Genomic DNA, 14,943 nt, shown 5'->3' on the forward strand with positions numbered 1-14,943 from the left:
CATTATTATCTCTACAATGCTGAGATTGGAATCTGATGCTAAAACTTTATAAAGTGTGAACAAATCTACTCCCATTTCCATCTGACGGGCAGTAACTTTTTCACATTCTGTGGTTATTAAATTTTCTAGGAGAGCCTGGAAATCTTTTGCTAGTGGAATAAAACTAAATGTGTTTGAGGTCACAGCATATTAAGAATTCTAATGTAAAATGCATCCCACTTTTTCATAAAAATTCCACAAAATTAGCTGTTTAATAGTTTTATTTTTAAGAAGCTTAACAGATTTATGACACCTGATTGACAAACTATTTATGCAAAACACTTAAGTCAGAGGTTATAAGTGTTATTATAACACTTATCAAGTCAGAGGTTATGACGAAAGCATCACACCTATGAAAATAGTCTTTTTAAATCACACCTTTCTAAATGTTTGTGCAGTATATCAGCCTCTAACAGATGGAGACAGCAGTGTGCCACTACTTCTCCCATCAAACCCACTGTCGTATTATCTGGCATGTGTCCACAGTTCGGCCAGTTTTATGTAAGTGCGTATCAAAGGCCGCTCTACACTGTAGGCACACTGCTCGCAATCCCAGTGTTAGCAGTTATCTTTAGGAGTCTCATATAAAACTAATATCACTTTGTCTTGTTCATTAGTATGTTTAACATTTACAGTATTTTAGGTAGACAATTTGAGACACACAGGTATAAAGGTTTCTCTAAATCAATGATATTTCAAATATGTGGTCAGGATTCTTATATTTTATGTTTGCATTATGCACTGCATAATGAGGTGTTCAGGAAATCTGAAAGCAAGGTAACACACTGGAACACACATTTACCCCAAACAGTGAATGAGAACCTTCTACTCAAAGAAACAGATTAACAAAATCTGATTAATTTTAATAATAGATTAATGTTTGAATAATACCATTTAATTCTCGGGTAAAGTTCAGCGACCGTCAGCCGCTAATTTGTCCAGGAATATACGGATGATTCGGCGACAGTGAACTGGACACCTCTGCAGGCCCGTTGGACTCGAACTCTGGTCACGTGTACGCAGGGACGTCAGATGTGACCGAGTTCACGCCGAGCGTGTGTCAAACTAAGGGCTTTATATTTTTATAGAGGAATTCATATCGTACTGGGATTAACGGTCATGTAATGCTCCACGGATGCTGTTTCTGTTAAGCGCTGGCCAATGTAAAATATTCCACTTTGAAAGGGAACCAGTTTCCACTGTCATTGTAGAAAATTCAAGTAACAACATATTTCAAAATGAACGTGTAATAAAGTTTCTTTTCCTGATAGACCATCGTCGTCCCAACCTGTAAGGCATTACATTACTAACTTAAACCAAGCACGTATTCTCCAAAGAATTCATCTGGGACATACATGATTTTGTAACAACTCTATAAATATAGATCTACAGTCTCAGCTCAAACATCTCTGTGGCCCGTACAGTGTAAATAAGATATAAGACTGCAGCGTATTTCGATCAGACATATCGGGGGCATCCGTAAATTCTATTGAAAGTGGAAAAAGTGACAGAGAGTGAGTTCAATACCATGCAGCTGACATCACCCTGGAGGACGTGAGCAGGGACCGACCAACCAGCGCGCGCCTCGGCCACGCGCAGATGGGAAGAGTTTAAAAAAGATTGGGCAAAGTGTTGCGATGTGGACCTTCTAATGCAGAGATAACGGAATAGGATATAAGAACCCAAATACTCCAACACCAGCACCGGATTCAACATTCACAACCGATATCTACCGGACAAGCCTATTCTTTAAACTTTTAGCTAAGTTATTGTTTACGCAATTTTTTTATTTATAATTTCGATCGACTTTGACAGAATACAATGACACAACACTTCAGAAGCGGGCCAGCCTTCGGGCTTTCTGCAGAGGTGAAAAGCAAGGTAGGTGAATGTTCAGATGTAAATATTCAGAGACTGATTGGAAATCTGTTGAAATGTGTCAGTCGGGGCGCGAGCGGCACGTGCGCTCGTTTAAATGGCTTTGACGGACCACACGGCCAAACACTGGTGTGTTCACATGGGCCTGCTGTGTTGTGAGCGTACGTGGGGGAGACGTGTATTCGTTTCGTTGTCTTCTGTTTGTCCGTGCATGCGTGCGCAAGTATTATTCGATATATTCGACTCGTCTGATTTATGTTTGTGCAGCTTGTACGTTTGTCCTAGGCCCATCACCTCTGATCATAGTGCCAAACTCACATCATACACACTGATTACATGTTGGACAAAGCGAACAGGTCTAGAAGGACATCACCTGTCTGCAGTAGCTTCAAATTAAAGAAATCTTTTGTCAACACTGACGTCTTGCTCAGCAGAGCAATTCACTCGCATTTGCCATGGTTGTAACACTTTTACACGTTTCAACCGCTGTGATTACACACAGGTTTGTGTGTGACTGTCAAATAGTCTTTTTTTTGTGTAGTCACAGTAAGACGTTTCCTTCAGGTCTTATGTGAATCCATATTTTTACATTTTGTAGATAAGCAAATAAGGGAGATAATATTTTTATCCTTGTAGATAAGGGAAATAATATTTTCTACACAGTCAGCTTGTCATGTTGCCAGATTCTTTACTAGAAAGAGCCATTTTCCCTTTATATATTCATACCTCTCCAGATATCCCAGAATGCGTCAGGTGTTCTAACCAATGACACTGAGAATACACTATGGATATATTGTGTACGAGTGCTGGTGGGTTGCTGTCAATTGGAGTGTTGCTGGCTTGCTATGTCCACTGCAGTGACCGCCTTGTGACTTTCTGGTTTCCATAAAAGGAAGTGCAGAGCTCTCTCTGTATCTGAAAAGGAAAGTGGCTTATTGTAAACAGTTTGGGATGAAGCAGAACGCAGGACATCCTACCATAAGAGAGGAGACAAACCGCCACCAGTAAACCTTCACCTTACTCTTAGTATGGGAGAATCAGAAATCAGACTTTCGTCCAATGACAGCCAAAGTCTGATTACATTATTGTTATTTGCATAATGTTTTCATATGTTAAAGATAATTCAGTAGATCTCACATGCACAGTATCATTTTAGTAAACTCTCATTAGGTTATAAGTGCTTTGTTGATCACTTCATAATTCTAAAGTAGTGTGGGAAGATGCAGGCCTTCACACACAGAGCTAATGAACAGATTACAGGTGTTTGTTGTGTCTCCAGATGGGGATAGGCACACTGTCATGCTCTTACAGTATCCCTGTTTTAGATAACCCACCCAAATCATACTATTTAGCAAAAGAGAGAGCCAAGCCGTGGAGAGAAGGTGGTGCTGATTGCATTCCTCATGTCCAGAGTGAAAGAAAAAAAACAAAAACAGATGGAGGTCTGACCTGAATTCCTTGGCTGGAGCTGACGGCTGTCCATCTTGGCATCCATCAGTCGGATGTGGTTAGCATGTGCAGCTATTTCACTTTAAAAAGGAGAGAGAGAGAGAGAAAAAAGGAGAGAGAGAGAGAGAGAGAGAGAGAGAGAGAGAGAGAATATGGACACACTTAGAGAAGGACGGACATAAAGAAATAGTGGACATGTGAGATGATGGATATATGGCTGTAGGGGGAGTGACAAGGAGAAATGTGTATGTATACATGTTAGAGAGAGAGAGAGAGAGAGAGAGAGAGAGAGAGAGAGAGAGAGAGAGAGAGAGAGAGAGAGAGAGAGAGAGAGAGAGAGAGAGAGAGAGAGAGAGAGAGAGAGAGAGAGAGAGAGAGGTTTCTCCCTAGTTTGGTGTGCTGGAGTGGCCCCTGCTGCTTTGAAATGAGTGTTATTGTTGGCTCTGCTTCCTCCCCCCTCCTCTGCCTCGCTCGTTGTCATTTGTGTTGTCAGACAAACGTTTCAGAAGAGGCGGAGGAGATCGGGGCCCTTCCAACACAGCCCAGCTGACGGGGGTCAACGTGAAAAACGTCATCAAAGAGCATGTGGACGTTCCGCTTGCAGCAGTGTACCCCGGAATTTTTCACATTACTGCGCTAGTCCTTAATCCAGCCCCTTAATCCAGCCCCTAAGGCCTTGCAGACACTATTTCTAGAAGCCTGCTGCTACAGAAAGAGAAGGAAAGGAATGTCATTTATGGAGCTAATAAAAACTAGCTGAGAGTTCTGATCAAATTTTGGTTTCTAAGCTATGGTTACACAGGATTGTGTAACTGGCTTCATATTTGAAATGTTATTGATATGCATTTTCTTCTTGGCTGCGTGGTTTTTCCAACATGAAGTGTTGGTCAAATGTTCTTTCAATGAGAGCTGACACTGTAACGTTAGTGTTAGTTCTAAGATTTGTCCAGATAAATTGTCAATACTTTTTACCCTCTTTAATAGTAATAATAATCATTATTACTATTACTATTATTGTTGACGTTGTCTTTATGGCTGGTATAATTTTTGGTATGATGACCGTCTCTGATCTTACACCAAAACACATTCACACAACATTTGTTTGTTTGGTTTTTTTAGAAGTATGTTTTTGTACTCAACATACCAAAAGTATTTTTGACACTAGCTCAGCTCATATCCACCATGATATTGTAGAAAAACAGTTAAACTCAAATGTAGATTTGTTAATGGTGTGTTTGGTGGCCTCTGTCTCCTAGCTGGCCCAGAAATATGACCCTCAGAAGGAGGAGGAACTCCGGCTGTGGATCCACGAGGTGACGGGACAGAAGGTTCCGGGCAACTTCATGGAGGGTCTTAAAAATGGCGTCATCCTGTGCGAGTGAGTTTTGCCATCGTGTTCTTTCTCTTTTGTTTGACTCTGTTCCCCTGTCGTATGACAACATGTGCATCACATGCCAGGAGACGCGTGTAGCCAAGCACCCCACCTTTGAGGTCCATCCTGCATCACGGAGGTGCTGAACTAACTTGGAGGAGAGCACTAACGGCCTTGGTCTGCAATCGCAGGAACATGTACACCCACGAAGGGCTTGTGGCATTATTATTATTGTTGTGACTGATGGGACAAAAACAGTAAAAAGAGCAGCACCAGGTCTGGCCACAGACGCTTGGGGCTCAAACTCACCGTGGTATATGACTGCAGACCCACCATTGTATATGATGTGTGCTTTTAGACTGAAGGTAACAACCAGTGTGTGGCAGCCTTAGGCCTTATTTGTTCATGTTGAACAAGTTTTTCTTTCGGTTCTAGAACTGATGTCGTTCTTTATTCTTCGTCTCTGTGCTAACCAGACTCATCAACACCCTCCAGCCCGGCTCTGTGAAAAAAATCAACAACTCCAATCAAAACTGGCATCAGGTGAGCTTCCTTTTCTGTTAATGGCAAATATCACAGATGATGTTTTTTCTACAAGTCCCATGATGCTTTGGGAGGTGTTCCATTGCCATCCTGCACAGCTGCCGAGGCTGTTGGAAGCCCTCTGCCCCAGCCTGATTCTTCATCATAATACAGTGGAGATAATGAGGCTTAAACGCCCGGCAGCAAGTCAGCTGGTGTAAGGGCCATAAAACATGTAACAGACACAGAGTTGCATCTGAGGATGCTTCCCACTGAGAACACCCCAAAATGATCAATACATACACTACACGATCAAATTAGATAAATCCAGAATGGATTTAAGTTGACAGCAGCCTTATAAATGACATGAGGACTATTTAACCAAGTTTATGTAATCATTTGCTTTTCACAGATAAACCCATTCGCTCTATATTCCCCACAAAAGCATTTGTCTCAGGTTTCAGTATTCCAAAAGACTCTTATAGGGCAGTTCACTTTAGGAATGCCTGGTCGCATATTGACTATGACTATGGACAGGTCTATTCAAACTCTATAAGAATCACTTATGCTATATAAAATACTTTTCATAAATACTTATGATTTCATAAATATTTAATATGTAATATTTGGCGAATTCAAAATTGTAGTGAAGTACACAAGCTCTCCAGAGAACAGGTTTGTTCTGTTGTTTGTTCTCCGTGTTCTCTGGGAGTGCTTCATAGTTTTTGGTAGGAGGAACCAGCTCACGATCGTGTATCACGCCTACCGATATGCTGCATATGGGATCTTTGTGGTCTTTTTGCTCCGGACGCAGGGCCGGAGTGGGACACTTTTTCAGCCCGGGAGTTTCATGCCAAAATCCGGCCCAAAATTATTATCCCCTCCCAATCGACCCAAACTAGAGACTGACATGAGCCGGCCCGAATCCTCCCGAATCTCCCGATTAGCCACTCCAGCTCTGTCTGGACGTGATTTGTTTTTGTCCCTTGAGGGATTCTTCTGTAGACCGATTACACAGCAGCAACTGTAGTGCATCTTGCCAGATCTGTCTAACAACTGGTTAATTTAGGATATTTTTATGCAAGTCCTGACTGCATCCTGCCATCCTGACTGCAGCCTTACGACATCTAAGCTGGCGTCCTGTTGGATCCAACAGGATCTCTTGATCTGTTGTTTGACAGAAACTAGCAGAATAACTGGTCTGGCACTAATGCATCACTAAGTCAGCAGGGACCAGTATACAATGTGCCAGTTCAGTAGCAGGTTGTTTAGATTTGCATGAGCAATGTGTGAATAGCTGTTTATGTTCCATGCTGCAGTGCCACTAAATAACACTGGGCCCATGGTATGGACTTGCTGCACACACTCCAACATCTTGCCTTTGAGAGGAAGAACACCACATGCAGGTGTTTACTGAGCTGTCAATGATATAATGATAAGAGGACAATTGTTGCACTCGAGGATAATGCATAGCTACTGAGATACTAGACACCAGTGGAGCTTTTAATATTGGATGTTTAAAAAGTATATCCATACCCATACAGAGACTAACTACACTACATGTAAAAAAAAAACACATGCTTAAATATATTTTAAGCCTGTGCATGATATAAATAGCAAAGATGTGTCTGAAGCTGTTTTCTGTGCAAGGAAACTAAGTAAATTGCACTGAGGATTTTTAAATGAAAATGTTTATCTTCAATAAAATGGTCATTCGGGACCATCCAAGATTGTGACGTCCTCCTTCCAATTGTTAATCAAGCACTGTTTTATTTTAGCGTCATATAAAGACAGTGTTATTTTCTTAAAGAATCAATGATGTAGAAAAATGTTTGGTTTTATATCATTGTAAGTGGTGTTTTCTGTAAATACTTAACTACAATGTAAAAATCCAAAAAGTGTTTGGCTATTTGTGTTAAAAAATTCGGATTTTTATCCAGTGAAACTAGCTTCAAGTCTTGACCGCAACATGTGGTCTGTGGTTTCCTCCTCCCTGTATTGGGGACAGTGGTTATTAATTCCAGATTTGAGCTGAGCGTGTAGTGGCACACACCTCGCCCCGTACGTGAACACAATACAAGCGTGTTTACAGATGGCCGTTTCCGCTTCACAAACTACAGTGTAAATTGCTTGTTTCCTCACAGCTGGAGAACATTGGGAATTTTGTGCGAGCCATTCAGGAGTACGGGCTGAAACCGCACGACATCTTTGAGGCAAATGACCTGTTTGAGAATGTCAACCACACTCAGGTCCAGAGCACTCTGATTGCCCTGGCCGGGATGGTAAGTGGACCGCAGGTCTGGCCAATCATGCTAAACCGGGCCTCCCTGCAGAGCACGTCTGCATGCACACCTGCTTGCTGAGAGCTGTCAAACATATGAGGTACCACCCATTGTTAATCTGAAACATTTGTCCTGGTGTCCCCAAGACCAGATGAGCTGAATCAGAACCTGCAGTCTCTTGCTGTGCAGGCTCTGCTGTGGGAATAAACTAAATACAGAGATCCCTAAACAACAGAGATCCCACGGAGCTCTGCACATGCCGATCTAGTTCTGGAGCGTGCTGATGTAGTTCTGGAGCGTGCTGATGTAGTTCTGGAGCGTGCTGATGTAGTTCTGGAGCGTGCTGATGTAGTTCTGGAGCGTGCTGATGTAATTCTGGAGCGTGCTGATGTAGTTCTGGAGCGTGCTGATGTAGTTCTGGCTCATGCATGTTCCTCATGACGACAATGACTTCCACCTTTTTATAGCATTTGTATACTTAAATCTGCTTAGATACAATTTTGGACGCAGCAGATGAAAAATTGGTTATTTTTTTAAACTGCCAAAAGTTTGTTAAAATTAGCATGTGTTTGTTTGTACTGATTTTAAAACTAATTGCAGAGGATTCCTGCTATGAAAGACAAAAGATATAGACTACCAAAGCTTTCTATTGTTTCTATTAGAGTTTTATGTTACATATATTTATATTTTGCCTTGGTAGTGTTTTATGATGTCTGCTACCGTACAAACAATGCTAGTCTATAACCCACAATCCTGTTGGTTACTGTGTGTAGGCTAAATCAAAAGGCATCAACACTAAATACGACGTTGGTGTGAAGTATGCAGAGAAACAGCAGCGCAAGTTTGCCCCAGAGAAGATAAAGGAAGGCCGTAATGTCATTGGTCTGCAGGTCAGCCTATGGGTGTGGGTGTGGGTGTGGCTGTGGGTGTCTGCTCCTGTGTACTGTTTTACAACATGTTAAAAGCTTCACTTCACCTGAACGTATACAGCCAAGGAGTTTGAGTAAAGCTGTTAAGGTTATATTTGTAATACTGATGGATTACAGAAAAAATGCTTTTAAGTACGTTTTATCACCTTGCTCCAAGAATGTAAGCAAATGCTACAAGCTCCTTTGGATACTTGCAGATGGGTACCAATAAGTTTGCCAGCCAGAAGGGTATGACATCCTATGGCACACGGCGTCACCTCTACGACCCTAAGGCGGGCATGGATAATCCTATGGACCAATCAACAATTAGTCTGCAAATGGGAACCAATAAAGGAGCCAGTCAGGTGCTTACAGTACTTTCTGCTGTATTCATTTTACATCTTATTAATCCAGTTATTGTTGGATTTTGTTAGTTCTGAGTTCTACAAATAGCATTTGTGAGCCTACCTATCAGAAGCCATTTTCTATCCATTGGTGCTGTGGTGTGTTCATTGAAGCACACGTGAACGTTCCCCCTCGTCCCTTCAGGCTGGCATGACGGCGCCGGGGACCAAGCGACAGATCTTCGATAAAAAGCTGGACATGGAGAGCTGCGACACGGCCACCGTCTCCCTCCAGATGGGCACCAACAAGGTGGCGTCGCAGTCCGGCATGACCGTCTACGGTCTCCCACGGCAGGTCTACGACAAGAAGTACTGCACCTACCCCGAAGACTACATGGACAACGGCCAGGAGATGGACGGATACCAGTACTCTGACTAGGACGCGCGGACCACCGCCCCCACGCCCTGCTTTTAATCTCGTTTTATAATTCACCAAATTTTTTTTCCATTTGTATTTTAAACGCCGCATCCTGCAAGACCCAAACTGTCGACAAATGTCACAGCTAATCAGCCAATGCTCAAAAGTAGGTCTACGACAGCTGATCAGTTTTGAGAAATTTGAGAGGAATCTTTGCAGTTTATTAGTTTTTAAATTATTATTTGCCACTGACTGCTACTGCTTTTCACTCTTCTTTCTCTCTCAAGTCTAGCAGCCTGCTGTCACCTCATTTGCAGCACATTCCACTTTTAGCAGAGGGACAAAACTTTGCTTCAAAATTATAGAATTATAGTAGAAAGAAATGTGGAATTGTACATGCATATATTTATATATAATAGCCCCCAAAACCTGTAAGAGTGCACCTGATCTCACAGCTATGGCCATGGAGTCTGGCTGGGAAGAAGTGAACAGGACCGTAAGGATGCTGTGCTACTAACCCGTCACGTCGCTACAACTGCAGAAGCGTAGAGCAGCTCACTAACAGCAGCAAAAAACTCTCTCTGCCTGGGCGGACACTGCGGACTGCTAAAGTTCTTCCAGTCGGACGCAGAGTCGGGATTGGCCTGACATTTGCACGTCTTTAAAGCAAGCCCGTCTTCCCTCTCCTAGTGTCTGAAGGTGGCTCGCCGATGCATACCATAATAGTCACCCATGAGGCTTGAAGTCAAGCTAAAATCTACAGGTGCAGAACCTGACCAGATGAATGTGTGCTGATTCAGTACTGCTGAGCTTTTGGAGGTGAAAAGCTTATTGTTTTTACTAGATACCCAAGTGCCAAAATCCCACCCTGGGCCTTGTAGAACAAATCACTCTCCTCTATACATTCTGTTATGGGCACAATTTGGTATTGAATAGCAGGTTGTATTTTAAGTATGCAGAAAATTATTGCTTATTATGTCACCTGTGATCACAAAGGTTACAGGTAATAAATTAGTATGGTTCGAAGAGATCACATCTGTTTGACCTGTGAAACTAAAATCGCCTGCTCTCTCAGACGGGAGACGTTGTCTTGAGTGACAAACCAGGTGTGGGTCAGCGGTGTGAGTGCTGTCCACTTAAGCCTATAGCAGTAAATCCTAATCCAGATAGAAAAGGTGCTGAAATACTATCATGTAGCCGGAGAAAACCTGCACTTCAGCTGGTATTCACCAACCCAGGCAGTCTACAAAGGCACAAAGCAAAAGATTACGATGGTTAGAGCCTAAATACAACCACATGCACTGATCGGATTGTTTATGACCATGGCTCAGAGATTGTAATTCTAAACTTAAGCCATAAAGTTTGCAAGTTCAAAAAATGCCACGAAGGAAGCCTTTAGGTAAAAGCCATTTGAGAACGTTCTTGCAGCAGTACGGAGAACACAGTTGAGAACGTTCTTGCAGCAGTACGGGGAACACAGTTGAGGTTCTAGAGCTGAACTGGTGGTGCATTCTGATGGGAATAACACACAGAGACCTCAACAGCCATCTCGGGTCCTATCTAACCATACGTAACACGAGAGGTACTGTTCGTTTTCATTACAAATGAGCAGCACAAACACTAGGACTCAAGTGATTTTTAGACATTTTGTGGTCATCAATCATTGTCTATTCCAGAGTGCCATCTAGTGGTCCTTTGTGATCTGACAGTGGAAGATTTGGTGATTTGTCATCATGTATTTATTATGAGATTACACTCCCTATCCTATGACATAGCTGGCACAGTGACTGATCTAAAAATGTTTTACCAACATGCATTTATCAAGCAACCTAAGAACATAACATGGCTAAGAACATAAAAAATAGCCACACATGTCCCTGTGATATTTAAGTGAATTGTTGTCAGGCTTCAGCACAATATTATTGGATTACTTTTTAATTTATGTGGCTTACCATCAATGGCTGAGCAAGTGAAAGACCATTAAACTACACCATTTTCAAATCAGTGCCCTAGTCATTTTTGTCAGAAAATGTGTATGTTTATGTTCAAGAAGGATCTGCTACAGCAGGGGTGCTCACTACGTCGAAGTCGGAAGTGTGGGTCGATCGCGAAGGAATGTGCGTAGATCGCGTGACATTAAAAAGTAGTAGATGAATCGCCCATCTGCACTGACGGTTGTATTTTGATTGACATTCATGGTAGCCAATCTGCAATCCGCTCAACAAATTCCGTTCGCCACCTCACAACCCCAAACCCCCGGTAGATCTTTCTGACTTGGTCATCTTATAAGCAGCTCGCAAGCTGAAAACTTGTGGGCACCCCTGGTCTACAGTATAGTGAAAACTTGTGGGCACCCCTGGTCTACAGTATAGTGAAAACTTGTGGGCACCCCTGGTCTACAGTATAGTGAAAACTTGTGGGCACCCCTGGTCTACAGTATAGTGCCGTCCACATATTGCAGACACACATTCGCTATTTTGGATTATCTGGAGAACTGTTAATCTTTATTTTTTATAAATAAGATTTCAACTGGATGAAATCAATGTATTCATCCTGAAATAAAGACAAATCTACAAAATTAAAACAGTTAGCAATAAGAAAGGATATGCAGGAAATATGTGACTTTTAATGAACCAGCCATTACTTATAATAAAATCAAAAAGACAAATTAAAAAAAGAATCAAGTGGTTACTAACTGCCATTATGAAATCACCTCTAGATTCATTGTTTAATAAACACTACATTTTATTTGTTTATTCACATTCTGTAACACTAAAAAGATGCAGGGTTGTTAGCCATGAAAGACGTCCCATATTTGCTTTATTATGGGACCAACTTACATACAAGATGTTAGTTACTGTTAGGTGATGCATATCAGAATATAAATATATGCATCTTAGTCCAAGGGCCCTTTTAGTCTGTAATGACTTGTGATTCCACAAGAAAGCTACTGATTAGCTGCTTCACAAGCGTCTATCCAATCACTGTACACATCAACTGGTTCCGAGAGATCTGAAATAGTGGTTAAGGCCGAATGACACCAATATGAAAGTAGTATGTCTCTTAATGGGGTTATGCAGGAACAGCTTACATATTCACAGGCAACGAGGACTTTTCTTTTTTATCAATTCCAAACAGCGCCAATATTTTTTTAAAGAAATTAAGAAACGTACTGTTTTAGGTAATTGATCGTGCTTGGTAAACCATCCTCATTAACATGCTTTAATGGGGATTTTTAAAGGATACAGGTAATTGGGGTCTGGAACTCCTCCAAACACACACTACAAGATATTATTCCCGTGTTTCGACTTCGTTCCCTAGAAATGAACATCATCAAAACAGTTTAGTGTTGCAGTACATGCAGAAGGTATGTGAAATACTGGAGTACTGTTTAGTTTTCTTACATTTTAACGTCGCATGATTTCTCGTGGTTACAGAAGGGACACGTGAACTGCGTGTCCAGGTTCCCCGTCATCTTCTTTTTGGGAGGCGGTTTGCGCTTCGACTTTCTGCGAGCCATGACCACCAACTACTCCGGACAAACCTGGGGGTCACAATGCACCAGAACATCCAACTACTGTCGAAAAACATACGCATGTCATTTGTTTTCATAACTGCAGTCATTATATAGTAACGTTTAATACTACTACTACACTTGAGTAGTAATACTACTACTACACTTGAGTACTAATACTACTACACTTTAGTACCAATAATACTACTACTACTACACTTTAGTACCAATACTATTACTACTACTACACTTGAGTACCAATACTACTACTACTACTTTAGTACCAATACTACTACTACACTTTAGTACCAATACTACTACTACACTTTAGTACCAATACTACTACTACTACACTTGAGTACCAATACTACTACTACTACTACACTTGAGTACTAATACTACTACTACACTTGAGTACTAATACTACACTTGAGTACTAATACTACTACTACACTTGAGTACTAATACTACTACTACACTTGAGTACTGACAACATATGTTGTGAAAAGCGCTATACAAATATATTTGATTTGATTTTTGATTTACTAATACTACTACTACACTTGAGTACTGACAACATATGTTGTGAAAAGAGCTATACAAATATATTTGATTTGATTTTTGATTTACTAATTCTACTACTACACTTGAGTACTGACAACATATGTTGTGAAAAGAGCTATACAAATATATTTGATTTGATTTTTGATTTACTAATTCTACTACTACACTTGAGTATTGACAACATATGTTGTGAAAAGCGCTATATAAATATATTTGATTTTTTATTTACTAATTCTACTACTACACTTGAGTACTGACAACATATGTTGTGAAAAGCGCTATATAAATATATTTGATTTGATTTTTTATTTACTAATTCTACTACTACACTTGAGTACTGACAACATATGTTGTGAAAAGCGCTATATAAATATATTTGATTTGATTTTTTATTTACTAATTCTACTACTACACTGTCTTCACTCACGCGGTAAATCCATCTTATAACTGGCTTGAATACAGTTAGCTAAACATGTTAAACTACAACAGCTAGCTAGCTTAATAAGCGACATCTAGTTAATTTAATACGCATAAGACGTTACAGGCGTACCTTAAATTAAAGAATTATTTCGTAATATTTGTCACTTTACTGCAGGTTCCTGTTGCATAAACACGCGAGTTAGCCGCTAGCTAGCTAAGCTAACTAGCCAAACGGAGCCCGAGCTAACATTAGTTAACCAACACCTAGCAAGGCAACTAGACGACAGCGGTAAGTCAGTCGATACGCTTGAATCACGTACGATTAAAATCAATCGAATATGAAGAAGAAAACGCGTCTTACGTGTATTTAATTAATCCACCGATATTACTGCACAAACCAGCACAACGCCTCCCGAATAAACACAAGACCAACTTCCGGTGAGATCTCTTTCTCTAAAACCGTGTGCGACAGATCAGAGTCCTCCACGCTGCCATCTAGTATGGGAGGTATTTCCTGCCAATAATAAAACTAAAATGAAAACACGAAAATGAAAATACCGTTTTGCCATTTCTTTTTCCATACATGTGTGAAAATATGACAAAATTAAAAATAAAATGAAATCACTTAATTTGCAATTTAATTTTTCACTCGAGCACGGGTCATATGTGACAAATATAAAATGAAAATTAAAAAGGAGGATTGGCGCTACCTGCTGGTGATTTTCTTTTTCATTTTCCACTTCATTTTCTTTTTCCACTTTTCATTTTCGTTTTCAACTTCACCAGCATGCAAATACATGTAAATGAACAGTAGGCGGAGCTACAACTACAGTACCTCCCGTGAAATCCAGAGAGGGCAGCACACAGCGACATGGCTGACGTTTTACTAGAAACAAATGAGATTGTGAGGTTGGCGAATTGCCAGATTATATATTGCTTAGATGTGAAGTAATCTTGCAGGTTAATAGTGTTGTATGTCGGAATATATGTGAAGTGGTAGAACGCTTAGGGTCTGGAACCATTTCACCTGTGTGCTTAACTACTCAATATGCCATGTTTCCAATTAGATTTGAGGTATAAAATTATGTAGGTCAGGCTAAAATCAGGTTTCTCTTAGGGAGCGACCTGTTCTTTATGATTCATTTGTTATTTATCTGGTCCACTATAACTAAGGCCTTCAATAAGCCTCTGAACCTTCCCCTGTAAATTCGTTCACTGCTCAATATACCATGT

General features: G+C 40.8%; 2 protein-coding genes and 1 long non-coding RNA gene across 3 annotated transcripts; 1 reads left to right on the top strand and 2 right to left on the bottom strand.

The window, feature by feature from the left end:
• Positions 1-1,657: 1,657 nt before the first annotated feature.
• Positions 1,658-11,216, top strand: cnn1b (calponin 1, basic, smooth muscle, b). Its single transcript, XM_076988666.1, has 7 exons — positions 1,658-1,920; positions 4,623-4,744; positions 5,215-5,281; positions 7,405-7,542; positions 8,316-8,432; positions 8,669-8,815; positions 9,000-11,216. Exons 1-7 carry the CDS (start codon positions 1,861-1,863, stop codon positions 9,231-9,233), a joined length of 885 nt encoding a protein of 294 aa, XP_076844781.1. The 5' UTR covers positions 1,658-1,860; the 3' UTR covers positions 9,234-11,216.
• On the bottom strand, positions 1,752-3,940 carry LOC143489561 (uncharacterized). Its single transcript, XR_013124711.1, has 2 exons — positions 3,367-3,940; positions 1,752-2,832 (listed from the first exon to the last, which is right to left on the bottom strand). It is a non-coding gene; the product is annotated as an uncharacterized LOC143489561 (long non-coding RNA).
• A 716-nt stretch (positions 11,217-11,932) lies between the features above and the next one.
• On the bottom strand, positions 11,933-14,228 carry elof1 (elongation factor 1). The gene is made up of 4 exons (XM_076988667.1): positions 14,072-14,228; positions 12,617-12,756; positions 12,459-12,529; positions 11,933-12,224 (listed from the first exon to the last, which is right to left on the bottom strand). The coding sequence occupies exons 2-4, from the start codon at positions 12,730-12,732 to the stop codon at positions 12,160-12,162; spliced, it is 252 nt and encodes an 83-aa protein (XP_076844782.1). The 5' UTR covers positions 12,733-12,756; positions 14,072-14,228; the 3' UTR covers positions 11,933-12,159.
• Between the last annotated feature and the right edge of the window lie 715 nt (positions 14,229-14,943).

The sequence above is a fragment of the Brachyhypopomus gauderio genome, unplaced genomic scaffold (genome assembly GCF_052324685.1).
Source record: "Brachyhypopomus gauderio isolate BG-103 unplaced genomic scaffold, BGAUD_0.2 sc63, whole genome shotgun sequence".
Classification (NCBI taxonomy): domain Eukaryota; kingdom Metazoa; phylum Chordata; class Actinopteri; order Gymnotiformes; family Hypopomidae; genus Brachyhypopomus; species Brachyhypopomus gauderio.